The sequence below is a fragment of the Tiliqua scincoides genome, chromosome 1, assembly GCF_035046505.1.
Source record: "Tiliqua scincoides isolate rTilSci1 chromosome 1, rTilSci1.hap2, whole genome shotgun sequence".
NCBI classification, from domain to species: Eukaryota; Metazoa; Chordata; class Lepidosauria; order Squamata; family Scincidae; genus Tiliqua; species Tiliqua scincoides.
The window spans coordinates 123,337,239-123,365,169 of record NC_089821.1 but is presented as its reverse complement, the minus strand read 5'-3'; the positions used below and the strand labels follow the sequence as shown (position 1 = coordinate 123,365,169).

Below are 27,931 nucleotides of genomic sequence, written 5' to 3'. Positions count from 1 at the left end.
CCATATGACATCATTTTGAATAGTGCTGCTGAAAGGGCCAGAAGGGTCCAGTAAATCTTCTCCTATGGCAGCAGTTCTCAAACTTTTCAGTCATCAGAGCCCTTTACACTCCTAAATTGATTCTCAGGAAGCCCTTCTGGTATATGTGTGAAGTCTTGGGGAGCCCCACAGTGCTGGCACATACAAGAAATGGTGCCGCGTTGAGCAGATGGCCAATTATGGTGTGCTTGTTGAGCCCCAGGGCTCTTAGAAGCACTTTTTGAAAAACACTGTGCTATGGAAGGAAGCCCTGTCATTTGTGTAAAAGGCAAGATAAAAGAGAGCAAACATTGTCTCACAACCAACAAGAGGGATACCCCAACTGAATTTGCAGGACCCACCTGCTGCCTATTGGCTGTGAAAATTACGACGAATTGCGAAATTGTATGGTATTCTATTATTTTAAAAAGCTGGGAGAAAAGATGCGACAGATGGAACCCTGCAATTGCTGCAGAGGATCAGCATGTGAGAAATTCACATTCAAGGCCATACTCAGCTACAAAGCTCACAGTACAACACTGTGGGACACTATGGCGGGGCTCACTGTGTGACACTGTGGTCCAACCTAGCTTCTGTCACAGACATGTTGTGAGGATAACACACCAGCAATTTCTCTAAATAAAAGGCAGGATATAAATGTCCACAGAAATTGCCAGACCCACTTCAGATGGTTGTGCTCTCAAGCTGATGCAGAATGCACCAAAGCTGGTTGTGGGACTTTTGTCCTCTGCCAAAATCCACAAAACTAAAGCAAATAGCAAAGGGACATTCCCCAACCCCCACTCTGCAAAGCCTAAGAACACTGCTAGAGATCTCAGCAGAGGAAGCAGTCCACGCATCCAATACATAGATAAAGTTTGAGGGAAGTCATGGGTATTAGTGAATGTGCCAATAATTATTTATATCCTGTCTCTCTTTCATGCTGGAACTCAATGCAGTGTACCTAGCGTACCTATGAGTCTTCCATCCAGGCACTGATCAGACCCGGACTTCCTGAGCTTCAGCAAGATGGCTGACTTATGCAACTTTGGAACAGATCCTGGGACCCTAGTAACTAGCTAAGCCAGTGTGGAAATAGCCATCACAAGTAAAATTGGAAAGTGTAACATGATTAAGCAAAGAAAAATTAAACTCAAGCTAATATTTCTGTCACTTCCTTCTTTAGACTTACCGCATCATGGTTCCTACGGAATCGAATTACTTCCTGGTCATCTTCAAACCTACTGCCCATTGCCGTCTGTGTGACAGCCTTCATTGCAAATCCTAGCATGTGCTGGCTGAGGGGCACATGCTGAGACTCAGGGTAGGACAACCACTTTGCTATCAACTCTTCCGACAGCTTAAAGAAAACATAACTATGTTAATTCCACTATTTCCCCATCATATCGCTGAGCAAATGATTAGGAAAAGTTATAAAACAGGGTAGGCAATACTGTCTTACACCAGAACACTGAATATTATGTGCTGAGAAACAGTAGTTTAGTTATCTATATTCTAGCTTTCCCTTTAAAACCAAGCATAAGACGATTTTCAATACAAAATAATAAAAACAAAAATACAATACCAAAAAAAAAAAAATAAAAGAAGCAGTCTAAAAATAAGTATTCCTCTAAGGAGCTTAGGGTGGCATACAGGGTTCCTTCCTTTTTTTTGGTCTCACGACAATCTTGTGAGGTAGGCGAAGCTGAGAGAGTGTGAATGGCCCAAGGTTACCCAGGAAGCTTAATGGCTGTGGGGATTTGAACCTGCTGTCAGTAATATTTCCTGACACTAATCACCATGCCTTACAGAGGTGTCTCAAAGGACTACTCTCCCAACAAAAACAGGTAACAAGCTTGCAGAACAGTGAGACCTTAAGCGAAAACCATTCACCTTTAGGATAACAGGAAAATTACTCTGCAGTGACTTGGTCACGCCATTTTCATACAGCTTCTTCCTCATGCAACTCTCACCCACGTCCCCACTTAGGCCAGACTGGTACTGTAACAAGGATTTCAGCATTGTTTCAAAGGGATCCGCTGAAAGAGAGAGAATCAAAGTTTAGCAGAAATCCCCACCATGCTCCCTAAAGAAGCTGTCAAGAGACAAGTGTCTATCAAAATATTTAATACATTCTTGTTACAATACAAGGAACCTGGAAAGTTTCACTTGGGAAAAAGTAATCTGCATCCAGAAACCCTTAATTTTGCAATTGGGAATACAATTATACATAGGTAGCAGCTAGTACCTATTAAAACAAAACGTAGAGATTAAAGCAACAGGGGAACGAATGGGGGAAAAACCTTTTTGACAATGTGGCAATGTCAAAGCTTACTAGTTATATAATGGTAAACAAAATATAAGTAGATTTTATGGGAAGGCTTTCTACCCATTCTTTCTCAGATATACTTTCTTTAATATGCTGCAGTACAGACTGAATTTGAATGTATTGTTCTGCATGGATCTTTTTTTCTGATGAGTAGTTTTTAATTTCTGGGTATAATACTATTTTTTAATATTATAGCTACACAGTATGGATATTTTTTAAATTGGCTCCGAATACTATATCTTGCACTGCCTTCCAAACATAAAGTTCCTGGTTACTCAGAAGCTGCAAGAGAGCATTGGGGGTTGTTGCTAGGCAACAGCCTCACAAATTTACAGTTTTTCCTTGCCAGAAATTGCCGAGCCAAGAGAAGCAGATAAAAGGAGAAGGCAGGGAATGGGGCCTCGACAAAGCAGCTCACTGGAACCCCTAACTGAAGCACCTAGCAACACATCCAATACGGCAGATCTAGACCAGCCTCTCTATGACTTTTTACTTCTGCGTAATTCTATTTAATGTTGAGACACAGGCTGCAATCCTATGCTCACGTTCCTAAGAGTAAGCCCCACTGAACACAGTGGTACTTACTTCCGAGTAGAAGGGTACAGCATTGTGCGGACAGTCTTTTGCTTTGTGACGTACTTGCACTAAACTACCAAAATGGTCCCTCCCTGAAATACACTCCCAGCCCTACTGGACACATTATAAACCCAACGAAAAACTCTCACCCGTTACTAGAGCTGCGATAGCAACTTATTATGCAGGTCACTTTTGGGGCTGACAACATCCTCTAGCCAGCAATGATCATACTGGAAACCATCTGCTTCTCAATTCAATTAGCAAAAACACAGCTGGTATATATGGCCATCTCACAGAGAACTCCTGCTGTGCAGCCTACGCCACAGACTCAATTTCACAGCACACAGGTCACTAGTGTTGGGGAAAACACTGCAGGAAAGACAGAAAGTGAGGACACCACACCACTGGTGTTCCTAGAGGGGGGCAAAATGCAAAGTTTTTCAAGCACCTGAATGCTAGCGTAAAGCAGGCCTTCCCCCTCACCTGCAGACCAATTTGGAGCATCAAGAGCAAAGCAGAAGCATCTCCTGCGCTTTGCTCTCCATGCTTCAAATGGCTCTGAAGGGGAGGGCGGCAGGCCACTTTATACCAGTGTTCAGCTGTCTGAAAAACTTAGTGTTTTGCCCCCCCCCCTCCAGGAATGCCAGTGCACCACACATCCACAACCCCCAGAGCTCTGGTTCAGATAGGGTTCCAAGATGCTTGTAAACAGGTGGAGCTGCCTTTAATGAGATGAAAACCTTCCCTGTTCAAAGCATGCTCAAAATTATACTACACTGAACTTCAAACTTAACATAAAAACAAAAATTAGAGCAGACAGCTACCTAAGATTAACTCTAAGAGTCAGAAGGACAATGTTATGTCACAGCCACATATTATCTCTGACCCTTAAAATGCCCAGGCTCCTTCATTATTATTACTGGTATTTTTTTTTAAAACTGTATATCACCTCTAAGGATAAAAATTTGCCCAAAGTGGTTTAAAACATTAAAAACAAATTACAGACTTAAAAATAGCACCTATAAAAACAAACAGCTTGCTAAAACCATTAAATACATTTTTTAATAAAGCAATTAAGGCCAGTGTGAAAAAATCCAAGGACTTCAGATGATTCAAAGCCAGGTGGAATAAGACTATTTTATGCCCATCAACCAGAGCGGGGGCCCTGATGTCCATTCCTGAGGTCTGAAACCCTTAGCTAGGGTCCCTGATATTCTCCAATCAGAGCTGTGTTAAAGGCAGGCCAGAGATACAGAACTGAGAGTCTAGGCAGGTTTATATACGCAGAGGATGTCCTGCAGATAACTTGGTGCTAGATCATATAGGGCTTTCAAGGCAATAACCAACACTGTGAAATGGGCACAGAAGAGAGCTGATGATGTAAAATAGGCATCATATGTGCAGGAGATTGCTGATGGAACAACGTTGTCCGGTCACCACATTCCAGGTCAGCTGAAGCTTCCAAACAGACCATTTCTAAAGAACAGCCAGCGCACCAAGTACGATAGAGCCCTCATCTTGCATATTTTCCTCTGCAACAACCTTGGGATGGAGCCAATGTGGAGAGACAGAGGCAGGACCAAGGCCATCAAATAAGCCTCATGGCTGAGGAGGTATTTTAATGCAAACCAGCCAAACCACACTCACTGTTCCCATCCCAACTTTGTCTATGTTTGAAGTACAAGCAATGCTGCAGATAAATAGCTAAATCTTCTTTATTTATTCCACCTTCTTGCTTCTTTGTTGTGTAGCCATTTTGCTCTGCTACTGCACAAGTGCGTGACTCAAAGTACAACATGCTGTTCCTGAAGAACAGCCTATTTACCTCCCAGCATAACTGAATCCACGTGGCAGAAAAGAAACCATGTGTTGAATAAAGGAGCTCGACAGCGTAAGGCCAACGTGCCGTGAGCAATATGAACCCCAAACACACACAAAAAATATAATTGAGATCTCCTGCAGAGCAGATGCAGGCTCCGGAGCCTGAAATCAGCTTTAAGCTATTCAAATGGCCATCATTTCCACAGGCGAAGAGATTTCCATCTCTGCCCAATTCTTTTCTTTGTTTGAAGCCCAATTTGCAAGCAGTTGAGTCAAATTGATGTTTTTCAGCTGGGTTTAACACCGAAAGAAAGAACAAAAAGAGACATGAACAAACAAAGATTTCAGGCAACATGCAAGCAAAACAGGAAGTCACAGGAGTAATGACTAGAGAGAAAATAAAACCCAAAACCTTGCAGACACAAACTTTTAAAAGAAAAAAAAGGATTTTTTCTTCTTCAGAAGAGAGGAAAAAAAAGATAATCATAGAGAAAGCAACAGAGGAAAACAAAAACTTACAGTTTCTTGTATTTTTCCCTCTGCCACTAGTAGCTCATGCTACCTACAAGGAACCTCATGTTCCCTAAGCACCACTAATTAACAGTCATTCACACAACCGCTGCCCACACAGCCTGAAATACTATAGAAATATAATATAAAGAAAATATTAATAAGGATCTTATTCAGCTGAGGCAGACTGCTTGAACTGTAGCTTATGAACATCCACTGGTGAGAGGCAATCAATGTATCGTTTTTTGTAAGGGCTGCTTGCACATAGCTTAGGTACATACACCTAATCAAACCATCACTGCCTAGTTCTGGCTCTCAGCTTCAAATTCTTCTCTCAGTTTAGCCCACTTCCAATCAAAGTTTTATTTATTTTTTTTTCACATTTTCATACTGCTCTTCCTTCAAGGAGCTCAGGGTGGTGTACAAGGGTCCTTCCCTCCTTCTGTCCTTATACCAGCCCTGTGGGGTAGGAGAGACTGAGAGACTGCATCTCCCTTTTCACAGTTTATGTCTCAGGTGCCTGGGGACCTTTTGAAAAATTAATAAATATTTAAATATATGATTAAATCTTACAACTTTTAAACATTACTACAGACATGGCTAACAATAGTTCCTGCATTGAAATACCCACAGAAATATCTCTTGACAAGGAGGCTTGCCCAAGGACCTCTCTAACCTTTGCTCTTGGAAAGAAAGGTGTTTGAACAGACTTCTTAAATACCATGCTCCGTTTAAGGCCAGAACCTTTATAAAAGCATCAAGAGACATTTGACCTGCTTTGTACTATTTTAAGTGCTAAAGAGCCCAATCCTAGCCAACTTTCCTGCACAGATGCAGCCGTGCCAATGGGGCATGTGCTGCATTCTGTGGTGGTAGGGGCAGTCACAGAGGCCTCCTCCATGTTGCCTTTCCTTGGAGCTGCACTGGCCCCTGGGAAGTTGGATAGCACTGGGTTACAAGTTTCATAAAGCACAGCTTTGGGGAAGAACATCTCAGGAACCACCATGCCGTCACCTCAACCAGTGACGACTGGAAAAAGTCTTAAGGTCATAAACCTTAAGTCTTAAGGTTGTATGTAGGTCTTCAGCTTCCCACAATGGAAACTTCCAGAGGGATAGAACCACTTTTGCAACAAAAGAGTCTTTGAGCACTGTGAAGCCTAACAGACAGGTAATGTACTTATGAGATTTTGTCAGATAAGCTTTTGGAGCAGGCATGTGACCCATAACACAAAGTTCAGTTCCAACTCTGCCCTCATATCACCTCAAGTGAGACCTTGAAGGTACCCATGGCATCAAGGGCACAGTCACATCTTCAACTATTATGAGAGACTATTTTTAAAATGTGTTGTGAGCCACCTTAAATCTTTTGCAACATAATATTGAGGCAGGATAAAAATCTTTCAAAAAATAAACAGTTTTTGTATATACTCGGACATTGGGCAGGGAGAAAGGAGAGGGGCAAGCGCAGAGTATTTCAATTTCCCAAAACATTATAAAGCAGACTTGAAAGTTGTTATATTTTGGAAAAAAAAAAAATCAAAGGAAGATTCCAGGGTGAAGATGCATTAGAACTTACTTAACCTTTCATTAAATCAGACTTATGCCCAAATCCTAACCAACTTTCCAGCATTTGTCTAGCTGTGCCAATGAGACGTGTGCTGCATCCTGCAGTTGGGTGCCACTCACGGAGGACTCCTCAAAGTAAGGGAATGCTTGATCCCTTACCTCAGAGTTGCACTGCCTTTATGTCAGTGCTGGAATGTGGGTTAGGATTGTGCCCTTAATCAGATTTTATGGATGGCCCTAAGCTATAACTAGGAAACAAATGGGTGTAGGTGTTTTTTTTCTTTTTTAAAAAAGACCAACAGAAACTGGAAACTGCAAGAGCTTTACAGGAACTTGCCCTTTTTTAGGAGTTCATAGATACACTATTTATTCTGCTTCACCAATTCATAGTCAGTTGTGAGTGTGACATTTTTGGGCCGTCTGAAGGCCTTAGGTTTTCTAATGTATTTATTAAAATTTTATATTTAAAATTTATTTTTCTGGCCTTCGACACCATGCCAGATATTTGATGTGGCCCTCTGGCTGAAAAGACCCCTGGTGTGAGGGAACATTGGTTCCATTACCCTGTATAGTTCCTCCATAGCCCCAATGTGTCTACTCAAATCTGTGCCAGCTTGATTGCTAGTGCAGAACCAAGGAGACCTATGTCAGACTTCTAGGCTCAAGAGGGGAGGACAGGATCTGGCAGCAACCTCTGCCACTGTCCCCGCTCCCTCCTGAGCCCAATCTGCCCTCTGGTCTGCCCTCCCTCAGCCTAGTTTCACCCCTCCCTCCTGTCCAGAAAGCACCTCCCTGCTGCTCAGAGAGGAGCTTACCACGCAACACTCTCATTGCTCCTGCCACTGGCAAAAGTCCAAAACTGAGTGGCACAAGCCTCCTTGCTGGTGCTGCTTATCGGTGGCCACTGCAACATGCCTTATGGTACGTTTGCAATAACTGTTGCCCGGGAAGCGTGTGAGTGACTGGCACTGTCTGGGTTCAAGATCAGGCTGTAAATCTTTCTTCTTTGGGAATGGATTTCATTTTCAGCTATGCTCTGCACACACCTCTCTTGTACTACTGGGCTGTCAGGCCTGCCTGTGCACTCACACACCCCTTTGCTCAGCCCCATGTTTATCTCATGAATAGAATCTGTTATTGACACTTTAAACGATCAAGGAACAAAGAAGAGATGAGCAAGGGGAGAATCCAGAACATGCTTGCACCTTGAGCAGACATGTCATTTAATGTCCAGGGCTAGTTAGAGAGGAAAAATACAGGTCCAACCTTGCTATACATGGATTTTTTATACATGGATTTGACTCAACATGAATGGCCACTGCAAATTAGAAGGAATGTGCTGATCTTTGGAGAAAGGGAAAAATGCATCCCTTTAAAATCACAGTTTAAAAAAAACAACTGTTTTTCTTACTGTTGTAGAGAGACAGTCATGCAAGTGATCATTCCATTCTTCAGCTGAGCCAGGCAAAGGCAGGGGGTCCTTTGCATTTCTAATTGCCTCTCTACAACAGTACAAAAAGTTGTTTTTAAACCACAATTGTAAAGGGATGCACTTTTTAATTTTTTTAAACTGCTTTTATTTAACACATTTTATGGTATCAGCAGGAAGTCCCTGAATCAAACCCCTGCAGATGTTGGGGCATGATCTTATTCCATTAGGAGCAAGAAATTAGGAGCAGGGACAAGAAATCTGGAAGTGGATTTTCAAATCTCTTTTTCCACTATTTTTTCATCCACAGATTTTTTTTATCCACTAGGGATCCTGGAACGGAACGCCAGTGGATAACAAGGGATGACCTGTATAGTCCGAACCAGTCCTATGTCAGAATCAATCAATTAATTTTTTTAAGCCAAACTATTTTTGCTGCACCTTTCATATCTATATTACCACAACGCTCTTATCTGGTTTTGACTGCAATCCTAACCACACTTTCCTGAGAGTAAACCCTATTGAACAAAATAGGACTTACTTCTGAGTAGACCTGGTTAGGATTGTGCCCTTTAACTTCTGTGCTGGTGATTTATCTGCTGTCTGATACTTTAGTTTTTGTTGTTTGTTGAATTCTTTTTTAGATTGTGTTGAAAGTGTTATAGATTTCTGATGTTATCTTTGTAAGCTGCCTTGATGTCTTCTTGAATGACACCAAAAAGCAATGCAAGACATTTTAAAAAATAAAATACATTCTTCATGGTTGTTATTGTGCTTTCTGTGAGTCTCATGGACCAGGCCAATTATATTTTTAAATAATTTAGGAGTGAAATGGTAATCTACAGGATGTGGACTCACCTCCCTGCATTACAATCTCTGCGCATGAAATGGAGGTTGTCCATGACTTTGTGTACCTTGGCTCAACGATCTCTGACACTCTATCTCTTGATACTGAGCTAAACAAACGCATCGGTAAAGCAGCTACCACATTTTCCAGATTCACAAAGAGAGTCTGGTCCAACAAGAAGCTGACGGAACATACCAAGATCCAGGTCTACAGAGCTTGCGTCTTGAATACACTTCTGTACTGCAGCGAGTCATGGACTCTCCGCTCACAACAGGAGAGGAAACTGAACGCTTTCCACATGCGCTGCCTCCGACGCATTCTCGGCATCACCTGGCAGGACAAAGTTCCTAACAACACAATCCTGGAACGTGCTGGAATCCCTAGCATGTATGCACTTCTGAAACAGAGACGCCTGCGTTGGCTCGGTCATGTCGTGAGAATGGATGATGGCCGGATCCCAAAGGATCTCCTCTATGGAGAACTCGTGCAAGGAAAGCGCCCTACAGGTAGACCACAGCTGCGATACAAGGACATCTGCAAGAGGGATCTGAAGGCCTTAGGGATGGACCTCAACAAGTGGGAAACCCTGGCCTCTGAGCGGCCTGTTTGGAGGCAGGCTGTGCAGCATGGCCTTTCCCAGTTTGAAGAGACACTTTGCCAACAAGGCAAAGAAGGAAGGCCCATAGTCAGGGGGACAGACCAGGGACAGACTGCACTTGCTCCCAGTGTGGAAGGGATTGTCACTCCTGGATTGGCCTTTTCAGCCACACTAGACGTTGTGCCAGAACCACCTTTCAGAGCGCGATACCATAGTCTTTCGAGACTGAAGGTTGCCAATAATAAAATAATAACCAAATTAACTTTGGGTCACTCCTACAGTAGTTCATCTCAACAAATCAGAATAGCAATTAGTCCAATGTTAATTGGACTAATGAACTTGTTAATGAACAAGAAGGGGGAATTTCCCATTAGTCAACATTTAAATTTCTTCAAGCTGCAGCAGAAATTTGTCCTACTATCACTGAAAAATGAAGCTCATGTTCTTAAATAGAAAGGTGTGCAACAGAAAGACAGCAGACTCACATGTCCTGTTAGGATTGATGTGTTCTTTCAGGAGATCAATGGACCCAAGGCTGATCACAAGGCGCCGTCCAAACCAGAAAGAGACAACTGGTCCATACTTCTCATGCAAGTTTACAAGGAACTCATGCAAGCTTCCACTCGTGATGATATCAGGAAGGTTTCCATCTCTGGAACATTAAGTAGGATATACAAATGCACTTGTGAGGTTACAAGCTTTCCTTCTCTGCGCATAAAGAGCAGTGCCCTCTGGGTACTATCTCAAAACGCTCCAAAATAACCTGTGCAGTTGTGCCTTTGTGTCAAGCATGCTGCAGTTTGCAACAAACCAAAGTGCTCCTGGTCCTGAGCCTACTTCACACAGAGATCTTGTTTTTCCTAAACCCCTGAAGTGCAGGCTACTCCCAGCAGGAATGGGAAGGATAACCACTTAAAGCAGTATATAACAAGTATATAACAAGAATAAAGTTGTTACTTACTTTTCATCAGTTGGAGTCATTCCCGGGATACCTGAAGACTGCCTGGAAGACTAAGGGAGAACAAAAGCAGCAGTCAAGACTATCATCATTGGTAGTGTCTAAGATACACTCAAGCTAACAGGAGACCAAAAAATAACAGCATGGCTCATCATGTTACTTAGCCATCCCTTTACTAAGCTGTGGAGACCTAAAATACATGTGGCATGACTGTGTAGGACTGCAAGTTAACTTCCAGAGGGATTGCATGCTGTAACTGTGCACGTCTTCAGTTCTAGTGGTTTTAAGTCTCAATCCTAAACAGATTTACTCATACAGAAGTTATGCTGTTGTGAACGAGGCCACAGTGCAACAGTTACAGCTTTGAATGCATCTGTTTCACGTGCAGAGGACTCCAGGTTCAATACCTGGCATCTGCAGGGGTGGCTATAAAAGGTCCCCGCCCCAAACCCCAAAAGGCTGATGCCAGTTGTAGACAACACACTGGCTCCCCAAGTTATGGGAGGTTGCATTGGTGCTTTCTCCTGCTGGTGATCCAGGAGCAGCTATGGATTCAAGAGGACTCCCAAGCTGTGCATCTGCTCCTGAGGAAGCTTCGCAACAGAACAGGTCAATAGTCCAGCACCTGCATCATGGATTTCTGATGCACTGACTGTGTGTATGTACATGAGTGTCATACAACTCCAATTTAGTTTAGGTTCTACACTTTTCTAGATCTGCAGTAACGCACTGAATAGTTAAACAAGTGTATATATTTTAACAAGCATGTTGGGAAAGTGTAAATTTGTACGTGGCTTTTAATTGCTTAGCAAGCAAACATACCAAGTGGAAGCAGGGCAAGTAACCCTGGCTCTCTACAAAAAAGGTTATTTTCCAAGCATGATAGGCAGAAAGAAGAGAAGTCAGGGCAGTCCAAAGCTTTTTAGGATCTGTTTTAGTTCCTAAAAAGCAACTGCCAGTGAATTCAGTGGGATTCACTTCCAAGTACACATGCAGAGGATTGGGCTGCCTATGTTGATCTTAGAAGTGAATTAGTGAATACACGGAGTAATCACACAGGAAGGAAACGAAGAAGAGTCTCAGGGGCACACAAACTTTGCAATGGGTGGCTTCCAGAAAAGGTGGTGCACTCTTGCTCTCAAAGACAAACTTATTCGGAAGTCAGCCTTACTAAATCCAATGGGATTTACTTCTGAGTAAACCACACCCAGACTTGGGCTACCCGACTGTGCTCCCAACAACTCAGCTTGTACTATAGAGCAGCTTTACCCCCTTTGTGCCTGACCACCCAAAATCCTCTCCCTTCCTTCCTGTGTGGTTCCTGCCTTGTGCTCAGAGGGCAGAGCAGCCTAGGGCACAATCTTAGGCACGCCTACTCAGAAGTAAGTCCCACTGAGTTCTACAGGGCTTACTCCCAGGAAAGCGGGGCTAGGACTGCAGCCTTGGGAAGAGGCTTGGGCTGCAGCTTCAAGGGGCGATCCTGTGTACGCTGCCCGCCGGGATTGCCCCCTTAGGCAAGCCCAGGAGTGGGCTTTCTCAGGCGCTTCCGTGGCAGGAGCCTTCCAGGCGGCCCAGCCGTCCCCACCCCCGGGACTGGCTCACCGGACAGAGGTAGAGCACGGCTCCCACCAGGAGCAGCAGGAAGGTCACGGCGAAGATGGCGAAGTCCAGCATGGCGCGGCAGGTCCGGATCGCGCCCCTTCCACGTCCCCCCTGCACGCCTCTCCCCGGCCGCGGCCGCTGCACCGCCTCCTGCCCTGCCCAGGCTTGCAAGGAGGCGGGGATGCGGAGAGAGGCCAAAGCAGTCGAGCCTGCCGCTGCAAGGAAGCAGGGAGAGAAGCGCTTCCTCCTCCTCCTCCTCCAGCTGGGGCTGTCCTTCCCCAGTGGCGGAGCCACCGCAGCCTGGACTGGCTTTGCGGAGCCTCCCCAAAGCCTCCTGGGCAGCAGCAGAGACCATCCCCTGCACTGGGACATCTCTGCAGTCCTCATGGGGGAGCCTCGCCGCCGCCACCACCTGCTGGTCTCCAACAGGAGGGGGGTACCTGGAGCACTGCCAGAAGCAGATCCAGAACTTCCTGGGGCAGTACGTGCAAGCCAGGGAGGGGGCGACGGGGGGAGAAGACGCATCTTCTGTCTTGGGCAGCTTCATGCCATCTGCTGGCTTTCTACGAGTTGGCATCGGTCTCTTCCACTGGGTGAGCAGGTGTCCTCTTTTTCTTAGCCTCTTGTCCTGGAAAAGAACTTAAATGCCCTCCTTTTCCCTGTGAGCAGGCAGTGCAGAGCCTTCTTGGAATTAAGAAATTTGGTGCAATAAAGCAGTGTTTCTCAAACTGTGGGTCGAGACCCACTAGGTAGGGGTGCAAGCCCATTTCAGGTGGATCCCCATTCATTTCAATATTTTATTTTTAATATATTTGATGTCGCCATGGTATGCGACTGCATTTGGGGAAATGTTACACATCTGTACTTTTAACAGGCCACTGTGTATATATTCTTTTAACAATGAAAGTAAATGGGACATGCTCCTGGGTAAGTGTGGGTAAGATTGCAGCCTAGGATTCCTAAAAATTTTCCTGCTTGATGATGTCACTTCCGGTCAGGACGTCACTTCCAGTGGGTGCTGACAGATTCTCATTCTAAAAAGTGGGTCCCAGGGCTAAAAGTTTAAAAACCACTGTAATAAAGTATATGTAAATTTAATAAAGTATACATAAATTTAAATTTAATAATATAGTGTTTAAATTAACCACATGAAATCTATATATGAGTGTTTTTAGCTTTTATTTTGCCATGTCCTACATTTTTCTTGGATGCCCTACATTTTTGGGTGACTTGTCCTCTTTTTTGATAATGACATTTGGTCACCCTGCTCTCCCCCTCCTTGTGGACTGGTTGGTATTGGCACCCTCTCCTGGTCCAATGTGCCAGGAGCAACATATGTCTCCTTGGGACTCACTGTGCAGTCCTATGCAGGTTAACTCAGAAATAAGCCCTTCTGTGGCCAATAGGGCTTATTCCCAGGAAAAGGTACAGAGTATTCCCTCCCCTGACTTCAGTGGAAAATTATTGCAGTCAGAGCCCAATCCTATGCATGTCTACTCAAAAGTAAGTCCCATTATAGTCAGTGAGGCTTACTTCCAGGAAAGTGTAGTTTAGCCACACTTTCCTGGTAGTAAGCCCTACTGTGCACAATGAGATTTACTTCTGAGTAGACATGCATAGGCTTGTGCCCTTAGACTGCACAGTTGCAGTCCATTTCCTCCAGCCGGCTCCAAAGCCTGTTTTACCTGGTCCCACTCAATTCCTCCAGATGAGTGTGCATGTGAGTGTGGTTTTACCAGGAAAGAAGAGCCCAGTCTTGTGGATGTCTACTCAGAAGTAAATCCCATTATAGTCAATGGGAAGTAAGCATGGCTAGGATTGCAGCTGTAGTCCCTTTAAAGCAGCAAGATTTCCTGCTGAGTACACACACTCATAGGATTCAGGTTGACCAGATGTCATAACCTCCAAAGAGAATAAGGCATCCCAAAATGTAGGAGATCCAAGAAAAATGACAGACTTGACAAAATAAAGGCTAGAAACACTCATATATATATATATATATATTTCATGTGTTATTTAAAACTATATTACTTATTATTAAATTAAAAGCTATATAATTTATTAATTACAAAAAGGCTCTGCGCTGCCTGCTCATAGGAAAAGGAGGACATTTAAGTTCTTTTCCAGGGCATGAGGCTAAAACAGAGAACATGCCCTGGGAAAAGTGGACATCTGGTCACCCTGATAGGATTGCACTATGAACTGCACTTATGTCAGAGCTCTGTGTTTGGGGTTCCCACCAGAATTCACTTCTTGTAAAAGCAGATCTGGACTGGACAGTGGGGATTAACTTCACCTTTCTCTTTCCTTCTCCCCCCTCCTCCCTGCACCAATTCCTGACTTGAAATCTGGATGTGTGGATTGGGCCATTGGTGTTTGTTTGCATTGTCTTAAGCTAATATGACATTCTCATTCTCTCTTGTGCCTGTGACAATGTTATCTTTTGCCAGGAACATGAGGAGGGTGCTTTTTGTTCCTTACACTCTTCATGACCAAGATGCTTATGCCACTACCGCAAGAGAAAAGTTTTGAAAGTTTAGGTCAGCTGGCATTATCATTTACGGGTCCCTAGAGGCAGAAGCTCTGAAGATTTATTTGCCACAATCAAGGACACTTGAGGCTGTTATCTTAAGTCTTAATTGCAGGACCAAAGAAACACTTGGAATTTTAGTCATAAAAGCTCACCAGGTTTGCTAATGCATTACTTCAGGCCTGCAAAACTGAGGGCCAAACTCAGCAAAGTACTTGATAAACCCCTTTGTTTCCGAAAACTCAGACAGCATAAACTAGAGTTTAAGAAGTTTCAAACAGACATGGCTCATGGGCTAGCTTCAGGTTGGTAGAGCAAGTTACACATGCTTGTATTACCCTGATTTGCAAATTGTATCTTTTTTCTGTGCCTGTTCAGTATAATGGTCAGGCTGTTGTTTATATACCTTGAAACCTTTCTGTTTCATTTGGCCTTTTGTAAATCATTAGTGCTCTTTTTTGGTAGCTTTATGTTTTGTTTTGCTATGCTTCAGATGCTGCTCTGGTTAATTAGAATTATCTTTTGTGGAGTTACCTGTTTTAAAATTGTCTGCCTTGTTATGGTGTAATAAGCTGTTTTGGTTATCTCTCGGAATGAATGGAAAGATGGCAAAACAAATATTTTAATAAATATGACTGATGAAATGAAAAAGTGAAACTCCTCTAATTGGGCTGAAGAAACCAGAAGCTTCTTGGGACAAAACCTGACATGATTGGGGCAGGTCTGAGTTGAAATGCACAGAATGGCCACATGTTTTAATTAAAATCAAAAGATGTGCTCAAGCCAGTAGTGTGTGTCCTTTCCACCCCACCCTTTACTTACATCCTGGGTACCGCCACACACCTGAACTTGGTTGCTGGAAGTGATCTTGGCTGTGTGAACAGTGCTTGAGCAGAGGGGCTGCAGAAAAATGAGCAGCACATGTGAAGAGATGTCTCTTTTAAAATATTATGTCCACTGATTCAGGGCCAGTCCTATCCAACTTTCCAGCACTGATACAGCCACAATGCAGCCCTGAGATAAGGGAACAAATGCTCCCTTACCTTGAGGAGGCCAAAGTGACTGCTCCACAACCACGGAATGTAGCATTGGATAAGATTGGGCCCTCAATGCTCCTAGTGTCCAAAGTGTGGTCCTCCTGCTGCTTGTCTGAACAAGAACACAAATGGCTGTAACATAATGACAATTCCTAATGTTCAACATGGTTGTGACCTTCCTATCTCCTGAGAAGTCTTTCGTGTCCTGAAGGAATATGCTGAGTCATTTTGGAATAGCTGCCCTTCTGCTTGTTGTCAACCTTCACCTCACAAAGACCTTGGTCTGAAGCCAGCTTCTGGAGAAATCCGGTGTGCTTTGTGATCTATAGTGGGAGAGTTACGGGCATAAATGACAGCCAAATTCCCAATCCAACAACTAAAGGCAATGCCCAAGGGCAGTGGTATTCAAACTGGGGCGTCGCAACGCCCCAGACTGTGGGTCCTGGCCTCTGCCCCCTTAAGGGGCGGGGGCAGCCAGGAGACAGGGGGAAGGCAGCGGCGCAATCCACAGGATCACACCACTCAGGGGGGGCTGCAGGGGCTTGGGTGCACTTGCCCAAGCCTCCTGCAGCCTCCTGGGGGTGCGGGGAGCCCTGCGCAACCTTCGGCAGGGCTCCCCAGGTCAGGAAAAGGGAAAGCGGAGCAATCGTGCCCCGCTCTGCAAAACCGGAAGCGTAGCATGATTGCTCCGCTTTCCCTTCTGACGGGGCTGCAGGGACTGGGGTGCACCCTCCAGTCCCTGCAGCAGCCATCCCTGTGTGCAGGGAGCCCTGTGTGAGCGCCTGCAGGGCGCCCCAGGTCAGGGAAAGGGAGAGTGGGGCAATCGCGCTCCACTTTTGCTTTTGCACCCCAGTCCCTGGAGCCCCCTGAGCGACGCGATCCTGGGCCCGGTGACTTATTGATCTTTAATTTATCAATGAGGTCTGAAACATCTTCTCTTTTAACCTCTATCTGACTTAATTCCTTGGTCAGGAGGGGCCGTTCAGGCAGCGGTATCTGCCCGAGGTCTTCTGCTGTGAAGGCAGTTGCAAAGAACTCATTCAATTTCTCTGCCATCTCTAAGTCTCCTTTTATCTCCCCTTTCCCTCCCTCACCATCCAGAGGGCCAACCGCTTCTCTGGCGGGTTTCCTGCTTCTAACATATTTGAAGCTTTTATTATTCCCCTTAATGTCAATGTTAAGTTCATGTTAGACCAAGTAGAAACTGAACCAAATCTGTTGGGGTCAAAATAAAGGACAGAAATATCACAACGAAGGCAAAGTTACTTACTATGCAGGGAAGGTCTTTCTCAGTATAGCCCAATGATGACATCTGACAGTAATGGAGAAAGCCATGGCTGTGGAAGATGGCTGCAGTAAGAAAGGGTGTAAGGGGAAAATTTGTGACGACCACTTGTTTCAGTGGGGCAAGAGATGGCAGCTGTTTTGCTTATGACTGTAGGAGAAGAGAGGAAATGTGACATAAGCTGAGATGCCCAAGGACTAGGCCTTGCATAGGCTTAACTCATTCTATCTACCACCTCCTTTGGCAAGTTTTAGTTTGGGTTTGGGATGACATTCCATACTATTTGGTCAAGGTTGGGAGAATGGTTTTTTGTTTTTTTTTACTGAGATGTGTTTTCCGCAGTGCTTCTAGTCTGAGGATAGAGATATCTGGGGGAAAAACACTTGTCTTTCTGCATTAACAGAACTTTTTCTGCATTCACAGAACCTCATTTATCACTTCATAAGAGGAGACACCTTCACTTTGCTTCCCACTGAGAGGGGAAGGGTCGGCTTACATGGCATGTTGATGCACCCTGCAAAACCTGGTGCTGCCCCTCCATACCTATCCTACTGGGCATACCAAACTAGGGCAGAGTTCCTTTGGGAAGTGAAAAACCATTGCCACATACAGGGAGATATTTTCCACATGTTCAATTTTTATTTAATTGGCTTCTGCCCCTTCTGTTATATACAAACCTAATTTGACAGTTGTTTTATGTACACTGTAAGCAAGCATTTTAAAAAGAGTTAAATTACAAACTTGTAAATCCTACAAAGTGCAAAATTTCAAAACATTTCCATCATGCTGTACAGGAACAAATCCATTGTTAGCTAATATACATACACACTGAAAATTATACCTTCCCATTGGAACTTTTTTTAAATACAAACAGTATATTATTTAACCTTAAAAGCACCCTTCCCCCAAAAGAAAAAAGTTATTGCACAGACTAATAGACATATTTTAAACATTACATGAAGATGAGTTGAAACTAAATATATCAACACACTTCCATCTAAAATCTGAAGGCATTTTTGGCATTAAATTTCAATTATAATCACCATTGCACTATCAAAATCATCAGGATGTGATCATCATTTGCCTTTATCTGCATAAGGCTCAGTGTCCCATTTTCACCTTAAGTGTAGTGTTAAGCAAATGTAGAGGCACATGTTAAGTGAATCTTTTTTTTTCCTTTTTTTTGGTTAGGAAAATTTCAGCTTTAAATAGCAGCACAATTTCCAGGGCAGGTTGCTAATGAAAGAAGATGAGATTCCATAAATCCAATGCAATGGATTGTGCAACATCTTTTGACATTTTATTCTTGTAGCATTGCACATTACATGCTCCTTAATGGGTGAAAGTAACTGCTTCTTGGCCATCATTACTTTCTGGATGCACCCTATTTTACAGTATTGCCAGTCACGTACATACATTTGTTGTCTGAAACACTTATCACTGCTTACAAAAGCACAGTATCCCCCTTCCCCCCTGCCATGGAGAGTTTGGTTTCCTTAGCATGGTTACAATTGTCATAAGCTACATGGGTACCCTGAAATTAGCAAATAAATCACATGCTTCAAAAATAAAAATTTAAAAAAACCAACATGAAAAAGATTTAAATATTTGCAGATGTTACAATTTAGCTATCTGAAACAGCCACATTCTCCTGCCTCTATCACTGCTGGCTATTCAGCTTCCTAAAACTATTTCCAGAATTACCTCTAGTTCACAAAAAATCAGTTTACCTTTCAGAAAACCTTGTGAAATTTAAGTACCCAAACCAACATCCAACACAAAGTTAAGGAAACTAAGGGCCTGATCCTAACTGGTCCTTGGACCCACACAAGGAACTTGCGCCAGCCCAGAGGTGTCACAAAAGGCCATAAGGCATTTTCGCACCACTGGGCGAGGAGGAAGGTCAGTGTACACCTGTATGCTGGTCTCCAGAAGCTGACACGGGTCCCGTGGAGCAGGCACACCGGTAAGTGCATGCCGACTGATTCAGGCCAGCATGGGGGCTTGGGATGGCAGAATGGAGATGTTCTGGGGTGGGGAGGAGAGCCCATGGGCAGGCCAGAGCCAAATGGGGTGGGGCTTGCATCTGGCCTTTGTGCCGGATCCTAACCCCACTCCCAGGCTACACAAAGCTGCACTGGACTGCTCTACCTCTTTAGGTGGTGCAGATCCAAGTAGACCCATTGGGGCTGCTGCTGCATTACCCAGGGTAAGGGGAATGAATTCCCCTTGCCCTGGGCTGAGCTGCAGGCAGCCCCAACCCCGTTCTGGATTTGGAGGCAAGACAGTTGGCCTCTCCATTCCAACCTGGGTTATGATTAGGCAGTTAATCTCACTGAAACACAAATATGGGATTGGGGAAACTGAGAAGAATTCTTAACCTTTTCCATGCCCACCAGTTCTTCCCTACAAATATCCACCCAAACTCCTTAATAGGTACCACCTGCCCCTTAGCATTATGGGAGAAACATGGGGTTGTGAATCCCATTCTTCCCTCAACCCATATTGCTCTGCTCTCAGTCTTAAGATTCAGAAGAGCTTGCTTCCATATAGTGTGTATAGGATTAAGGTGTTTCTAAATAGGTGTAACCAACAACCATGCATCTACACCCACCCACAGAAAACTCTTAACACCAGTGTTTTTAAGAGAGCACCCTAAGCACCAACCATAGATAGTAAATGCTAAAGATTTCTTGTACTTTGAATGAGCTAATTGCTTGATCAAATGAAGTAAACCATTTGTTTAAATACCAGAGATTAAAATTGCTTGTTCAGGTTTGTAAAAAGCTCCAGCTCAGAAGTTTTTCTTAAAAGATCACTAACGGCGCAACCCTAACCAACTTTCCAGCACTAGCAAAGCTGTGTCAGTGGGGCATGTGCTGCATCCTGCAGTTGGGGGACAACTATGGAGGCCTTCTCAAGGTAAGGCAATGTTTGTTCCCTTACCTTGGAGTTGCATTGCCCTTATGTCAGTGCTGGAAAGTTGGTTAGGACTGTGGCCTAACAGGCACAAATCCACCCAATGCTCTGCTGTACAACCACAACTGATTTTGAAGAAACTGAATGCTCCATGGCCATATGCAGATCCACCTCACATGGGCTCCTTTTAAATGGCTGGAGAACAGTCATTTAGCAGCTTGTAGATTACATAAATGGGTTGCATACCATTGCACAGTCATGCTTGGTTGAAAGATGCAGTCTGCAGTAAACCTGGCAAACAGTTGAGAAAAGTGTGCTGGGAACAGAAGCTCATTAAAGGGGAGGGGGGAAGGCCTGAAGAATCCCCTTAATTAGTCCAGTGTTTGGGGATGAAAAGAGCCTTTAAGAGAGGAGCCACAGGTAGTGCAGCATCAACACTACTGAGCCAGATTGATAATTATTAGACTGACTCAGTATGGGGGCCCAATCCTATCTAACTTTCCAGCACTAATGCAGTCAGGACAATGGGATGTGCATCCTGTGGTGGGAGGATACTCATGGAGGCTCCCCAAGGTAAGGGAACATTTATTCCTTTACCACAAGGCTGCACTGTATTTGCATCAGCCCTGGAAAGCTGAATAGGATTGGGCCCCAAGGCAGCTTTCTAAGCTGGGTGCAAATATAGGTATAGTCTTTAAAAATACTCCAAAAGTACCTCAGACACTACAGGCTGTAAATTACCTATGGCAGTAGTGGACCTAGCACTGGGCAAATGCCCCGAGCACTGAGTCCGTGTTGCTCTAGGACTGCGCGAGAAGCCTCACTGAGGCTCCCAACATGGTAGGAAAGTGCACTTCCAGTTTTATGGAAGTGCAGTTTAAGACTGTGGAAAATCTCAAGAAGGCTTCCCCAGTTGGTCCTATGGTTGCATGAGACTTTGTCATGCTGTAAAGGCATGAGGGGGAGGCTTTGCGCGCAGGGAGGAAGGCATCTCACAGGGGGCAGTTTCATGGACCTTTGCCCCAGGAGCAGGGAGGGCTAAGTTCACCACTGACCTATGGGCTTGTCAGTAATCCTCTTTAGGAAAACTTTCTAATGTCTGACCCCAAATATTGTACTTCAGTTACTGCATGCATACTGACTGCATTAAATTAAAAACAGCAGGCAGAGAGAGAGAGAGAGAGAGAGAGAGAGAGAACGAACATTCCTACAATGGAGGAATGACAAAGAAAATTGTGGTAGAGAGCGCTGATTACATAGGCCTACAAAACTGAGGGTCAGAAAAGTTTTTCCCAAACTATGGTGGTTTGATATGAATTTGGAGTGCCGATTCCAAAAGTGACATCCATTTTGCCCTATCACGTCTAGTTTTGGAGATATAGTATAGCCTCATTAGTGAAGCTCATGAGGAAGCTGCTTGAACCATTCACTAAAGAGGCTATGCCTTGTCTCCAAAACTAAGGACAAAAGAACAGCCCCACTGGATCAGGCCATAGGCCCATCTAGTCCAGCTTCCTATATCTCACAGCGGCCCACCAAATGCCCCAGGGAGCACACCAGATAACAAGAGACCTCATCCTGGTGCCCTCCCTTGCATCTGGCATTCTGATACATAGCCCATTTCTAAAATCAGGAGGTTGCACATACACATCATGGCTTATAACCCATAATGGATTTTTCCGCCAGAAACTTGTCCAATCCCCTTTTAAAGGCATCCAGGCCAGATGCCGTCACCACATCCTGTGGCAAGGAGTTCCACAGACCAACCACATGCTGAGTAAAGAAATATTTTCTTTTGTCTGTCCTAACTCTCCCAACACTCAATTTTAGTGGATGTCCCCTGGTTCTGGTGTTGTGTGAGAGTGTAAAGAGCATCTCTCTATCCACTTTATCCTTCCCATGCATAATTTTGTATGTCTCAATCATGTCCCCCCTAAGGCGTTTCTTTTCTAGGCTGAAGAGGCACAAACGCCATAGCCTTTCATCATAAGGAAGGTGCCCCAGCCCAGTAATCATCTTAGTCGCTTTCTTTTGCACCTTTTCCCTTTCCACTATGTCCTTTTTGAGATGTGGCGACGAGAACTGGACGTAATACTCCAGGTGTGGCCTTACCATTGATTTGTACAAAGGCATTATAATATTAGCTCTTTTGTTCTCAATACCTTTTCTAATGATCCCAAGCATAGAATTGGCTTTCTTCACTGCCGTTGCACATTGGGTCGACACTTTCATTGACCTGTCAATTGACTAGACGTGATAGGGCAAAACGGATGCCATCGGCACCCCAAATATACCCAGGAATTGGTGTAATGTTTAAGGAAGCAAAATGTGTGTTGGCCTGTGTTATTAAATGAACATATTACAAGAAGATTTCAGACAATTTAACCCAAAAAGAAATGATAGAACATTTGAAAATTATTCTTGAATTATTGGAATCAGAAAAAAAAATTCTTAATATTGAATCAAGCCATTTAAGAAACTTTTAAAGAATTCTGTAAAGTTATATTGACACTATACATGAAATAATCATAAATGCCCATTGCCCAGATGACAACTTTTATTTTATCTGCAATTTGTTAAATTGAAATAAATTACTTAGCAACAAAAATGAAGCAAATTCTCATAATGCCTCTTCTTGGTCTGGAGCAAATGCAAGTTTGACTCCAAACTGCTAGACTGAAATTGTTTTGAAGTTTAAAAAAAAATCCCAAAAATATACACATCTTAAATATACATTTTGTGGAAAACCATCAACTTAATGCTCCAGAACAGACTCTCTGGAAAACCATTCATAGCCCATACTTACTTATGGTACCTATTAAAAAATAGTGATTGACCACCCAGTTTCAATCTATGACAGGGGTGCCCAAACCCCGACCCTGGGGCCAATCCTTGAGGACCCCCAATCCAGCCCTCAGGGAGCCCCTAGTCTCCAATGAGCCTCTGGCCCTCTGTAGACTTGCTGGAGCCCAAGCTGGCCTGATGCAACTGCTCTCAGCGTGATGGCCAATTGTTTGACCTCTCGTGTGAGCTGTGGGACGAGGGCTCCCTCCACTGCTTGCTGTTTCACATTTGTGATGCTGCAGCAGCAGTGAAAAAAGGCTGGCCTTGCTTTGTGCAAGGCCCTTTATAGGCCTTGAGCTATTGCAGGACCTTCATTCGTTCATATAAGTTCCATATTTGATATAGTCGTTTATGTAAATTTATTCAAATTTGAAAAGTAAATTAATTATTTTTTTCCTGGCCCCCAACACAGTGTCAGAGAGATTATGTGGCCCTCCTGCCAAAATGTTTGGACACCCCTGATCTATGACATCCACTCTCCATCTATTTTCTCATTAGTGTTATCATTCTCACACATAAACTCTACATTCATAAACATTCCAAATGTTTCCAGGTTATCTTTGGTACTGCTACAATAACAGCTGTTGCTTTTGTTCCAATTTGCTCCCATACCTGTAATGCAACTTGCCTTGTGTGCTAATTGTATTATGGCACCATCGTATCTAAGGTTTACGCTGGCAGAGCATGTGCTCTGCCAGTCCTAGCCATTATGAGAGCACCATAAAGGACTTTGCAATACTTTGGGCATACTGGTGGGAAGGCCAGAGGCTTCCTGCAGGCGCTGGTACAGCAGAGGACACCTGCCAGAGCAGGTAAGTTCCGCGCTATGTAGCACAGGGGCGGAGGAAGGGTGGAGGGGTGGAACAGTACAGGAAGAGGGATGTGGTGGGCGAATCAGGGCCAGGTGGGGGCGGGATTGGCAATGCTGGCATGTGAGGCTCAGCAACAATCCGGTGTGAAGAAAGGTGGTTGCGGGGCAGAAGAGTAAGGTGTGGCCACTGATGCACCCAGAATGATTCTTTCAGTATACCGGATCCAGCCCACCAGCTGGAGTTTGGAGACAGTTGGTATAGGGGAACTTGGGTATGATTGGGTTCTTAATCCCTAATAAATAACCACGTTTTGTCAATGATATCCTTCAATTGGCTCACAATAGCATATTATTGTCACATAGTAAAATCTTCTAATCCCCCCCCCCCCCAACAGCTTTCCGGAGTACCTTGGAAAATGCAAGCAACAATTTCCAAGCATAATTTACAAAGACAGGTATGGGAAAAAAATTTTTTAAACTGCTTCTTAAAGAAACAGATCAGAAGAAACAGACCAATGTGTTTCATTCAGATAATCAAGTTAAAACAAAACAAAAACACAACCAACCCTGTGCATAAAAATTAAATAACCCCAAACTTCCAGGTGTTCCACATGAGGTGCAGCAACTTTCTAGGTGTGACAGATCTCCAGAAACCCACTTCTGTAAATTGCCTGCGTAATGCACTGGAATGCAATCATGTCATTACTCTCATAACAATAATAATATATTCCAATTCAAATCTCCCACCCTGCTCAAATGTTTCCTCTCATGTCTAGGAAGTTTAAATAACTTTCAAACATTCTCTACGAAGTTTCTTTTTTTTAAAGGGGAAAAATTGACGTTTGGCCTGTTATCTCTGGAATTAAGAGATAGTGGCTGAGACCCAGAAGACTGCGACCATCATATCCAGGTGTAAAACAGACCCCGACATCTTTTTTTTCACACAGTAGTAATACTTTTCTTCCAAATCACTCTTGAAACTCAAGTTCGCTTCCAGAGACAGGTGTTTACAAGCACTATTATGCCGAAAGAAGGAAGGAGAGTGCACCTATCTAATCGGTTGTGCTGCACCAAAAGGACTCACTGGATCACAGCTTTCATAATACGTACATTACAGTGAATGTCAAAAATTTGCTGATGTGGTGACATTCATGTGTGAATGTGAACCATCCCAGAAAATCTCCAAAAATTCAGATACACATCATGGATGCTAACCCGAATGTGTCTGTTCAGCATTTGCGTGAATATTTATTGTTCAATATCTATTTTTGGATATTCATGAAATACACCTGAGGTTGTCAGCATTCATCCGGGCAGGAGGTCTGGTCTAGAGGGTAGAGCCTCCATTTGCCTGAAGATTAACATCCACAAGGTCGGCAGTTCGAGGCCACCGGCACCGTGCGACCTTGAAGCAGCTGGCATCCATCTGCTCGGAGCGTGGGAGGATGGAGGCCAGAATGTTAAACCAGATCGGAGCGTAACATCTTGAATGTGGTGGTTCTTGAAAGAGAGAACCTTCTTTCAATTTGTAAAAATCCCTGCGTGGATTTAATAAGCCTGCCTGTGTAAACCGCCTTGAATAAAGTCTTGAATAAAGACCAAGAAAGGCGGTATATAAATACTGTATATTATTATTATTATTATTATCCACATGAATGTCCATATCTGCTAAATTTTTGATGTTCACTATAACACGCCCTTTTACCCCTTCATATGTTTTAAATAGTATCAAATTAGCATACTGCTACTGCTTTTAACATATTAACACACTTATAGGCAGTGGAGGTGTTGCACACTAATTCCCTTATGTGCCTGTGGAAATTGTGCTGCTGCTCCAACATAACTGAGAAAGCTGAGAGTTTGAAGAAATGATCAGAAGATTAAATAAATTTATGGGCTCCACAAGAAAAAGCAGAAGCAGAAATCACATGGAATCTTGAGTGTTATATTCAGTCTCTCCCGATGAAATCTGGCTGATCCGTTTGCTTGATCCCCACAACTTTCGGGAGAGTTGGCTTGCACGCATCTGTTTAAAGTAATCCGGGGGAAAAAAAGAGGGGGAAATGGATAAGGAGGGGATAAATTAAAAATAAAACTTCAGGCACTGATTCTGGAGGAGCGCAGACAGTACAAGATACAGCACACATATACAAACAGATTTATACCTATAACAATTCAGTGACTGCAAAACTCTAGGACAGACATGTAAGTGGAACGATGTGAATATTTATGCTTTATGGCTGTTATAAAAGCAGTGTGTCAAGGGCATTTAGAGATACACTATTTGACCTTAAAAAACAACAAACACTTTGCATTATGAAGAAAATTGATTTTTGATTGCTAAGGGATTGGGTGTTTGCTCCTTAAAAACACATAAACACAACGTAAAAGAACAATATCCATCTAAAGCTGCAAAATTTCTTCACTAGGTAGTAAGGGCCCAAACCTACCCAGCTTTCCAGCACCAACGCAGCCACAACACAGCCCCTAGAGAAGGGAGTTCCCTTACCCTGAGGAGGCTTCCATGACTGTCCCACCCACCACAGGATGCAGTGCTTGCCCCACTGACATGGCTGTGTCGGAAAGTTGGATAGGACTGGGCCTCAAGTCTCATTGAACACAAAGGAATATACTTCCAAATATATGTAGGATCAGACTCCAACTGAGTTGCTAGGTTTAAGGGTAAAAAAACTAAACACTTGACAAATGTTTTGGACGAAATATGATTCTAACACTGAGCAATGAGAGAAAGGAGGAAGAGGGATCTTTGTGTCAAGAAATAGAGCAAGAAAAATGATCAGAACAAGAAAAATATCATAATTAAAAAGAAATTTAAGCCTGTGCCTGCTTCTGTAGATCCAATCAGGCTGGTGAGTTAAAGGCATACCCATTTCTGGGGGTCTAAATAACCCACAGCATATTTTTGGCAAGAAGGTTACAAAAAATTAATAAATATAATACATAAGGAAGCAATCCTGTTAGTGCAACATCTGAATGCCTTTGACCACTCAAAACCAATGGTTCAGGCACCCGTTCATGGTCTGCACCCGGGACAATCAGTGCAAAACATTTCAAACATTAGAAATGTGTTCAAACCAGTGGCCCCCCCCATGGCACTTCTGGGACACTGCAAAGCTGTCATTTGGACTTTTCATTTCAAAGTTCTTAGGAAGCAGAGATTTCCTACCATCTTCTAAAGATGTTAGTGCAGAGATTTGCTTGACTCACAAATACACTTATTTGGCACCACTATATCATCAGAAGCAGCTTCCTCAGACAAGTAATACAGCCATTCATCAGCTCAGAAACCCTATATGTGTATCTTTACTCAGTGGTACCCAAAGGGCTTTTGCACAGTCATTCTAAGGAACTTTTGGTGAGGCCCATTTTGTGCAGTGGACTAAAGTGCACAACTGCTGAACGCCGCAATGGATACTGCCATCAGACAACATTAGATCTACCCCTTTTCATAATTCCAATCAGCAGCTTTGAGAGAATATAGTTTTTTAAAGATCAAATCTGAACACAGTGAAGCACAAGCAAAAACATTCCACAGTAGCTCACACATGTCTCATCAGTGTTCTTCTGAGTCCTAATTTCATTTTGTACAGACAGAGATAGTGTGTTAGTGATTAGGATGAAATGTTAAATGACAGGCAGAAAAAAAAGCAAGTTCATGGTACTCCGTTCAGTTAGTCTGCTCAACCTAAGTCAGTAATATATGCAAGTTAGTCCAGGCGCACCTGATTTTTCCCATGTGTGCCCTTCTATGCTCTTGTTTCAGCAGAGGACCCTTAAAAGAATCTACATGGATAACAGGAGGATTATTTCTTCCCCCTCAGATGCTCAAGCTTGCTTTGAAGTTTGCCCTGGCAACAGAGGTGATCACTTGTTCAGCTGGAAAGCAGAAATAAGCGAGCTTCCCACTATTCGGTAGATAAACTTCCTGAGGGTAGGTTTTACCTCAGCTGGCTTTCCAACGCCCACGATAATCAACTTGCCATCCTCAAGGCCAACCAGAATGTGACTGTATTCTTTGGTAACAGAGACGCAGTGAATTGGCAGTCGCATGGCTAAGGGGGCGATGCTGAGACTGAGGCTGAAAGAAACAGAAACCAAATATTCTGTATATCCCATCTGATGGAACTGTACTGACTATATATGTTTATTATTATTATTATTATTATTATTATTATTATTATTATTATTATTATTATTATTATTATTATTATTATTAACAGTATTTATA

At 43.5% G+C, this 27,931-nt stretch overlaps 2 protein-coding genes across 3 annotated transcripts in view; both read right to left on the bottom strand.

Annotated features, from left to right (window-relative positions):
• Positions 1–13,520, bottom strand: part of CYP20A1 (cytochrome P450 family 20 subfamily A member 1) — a 30,905-nt gene extending 17,385 nt beyond the window's left edge. The window contains exons 1-5 of one of the 2 annotated variants that reach the window (XM_066622718.1): positions 12,697–13,520; positions 10,658–10,707; positions 10,182–10,348; positions 1,912–2,057; positions 1,211–1,378 (exon numbers count right to left, since the gene is read on the bottom strand). In XM_066622718.1, coding sequence (XP_066478815.1) covers positions 1,211–1,378; positions 1,912–2,057; positions 10,182–10,348; positions 10,658–10,677 — 501 coding nt within the window. In that variant the 5' untranslated portion in view covers positions 10,678–10,707; positions 12,697–13,520. Of the gene's footprint in view, positions 1–1,210; positions 1,379–1,911; positions 2,058–10,181; positions 10,349–10,657; positions 10,708–12,256; positions 12,405–12,696 lie in introns of those variants that run through there. The other variant, XM_066622709.1, reaches the window with a different exon arrangement.
• Positions 13,521–25,344: 11,824 nt separating this feature from the next.
• NBEAL1 (neurobeachin like 1) overlaps positions 25,345–27,931 on the bottom strand; it is a 119,571-nt gene continuing 116,984 nt past the window's right edge. Inside the window, exons 53-54 of the mRNA XM_066622699.1 lie at positions 27,646–27,781; positions 25,345–25,708 (exon numbers count right to left, since the gene is read on the bottom strand). Of these exons, the coding sequence (XP_066478796.1) occupies positions 25,607–25,708; positions 27,646–27,781 (238 nt within the window). The 3' untranslated portion in view covers positions 25,345–25,606. The remainder of the gene's footprint in view (positions 25,709–27,645; positions 27,782–27,931) is intronic.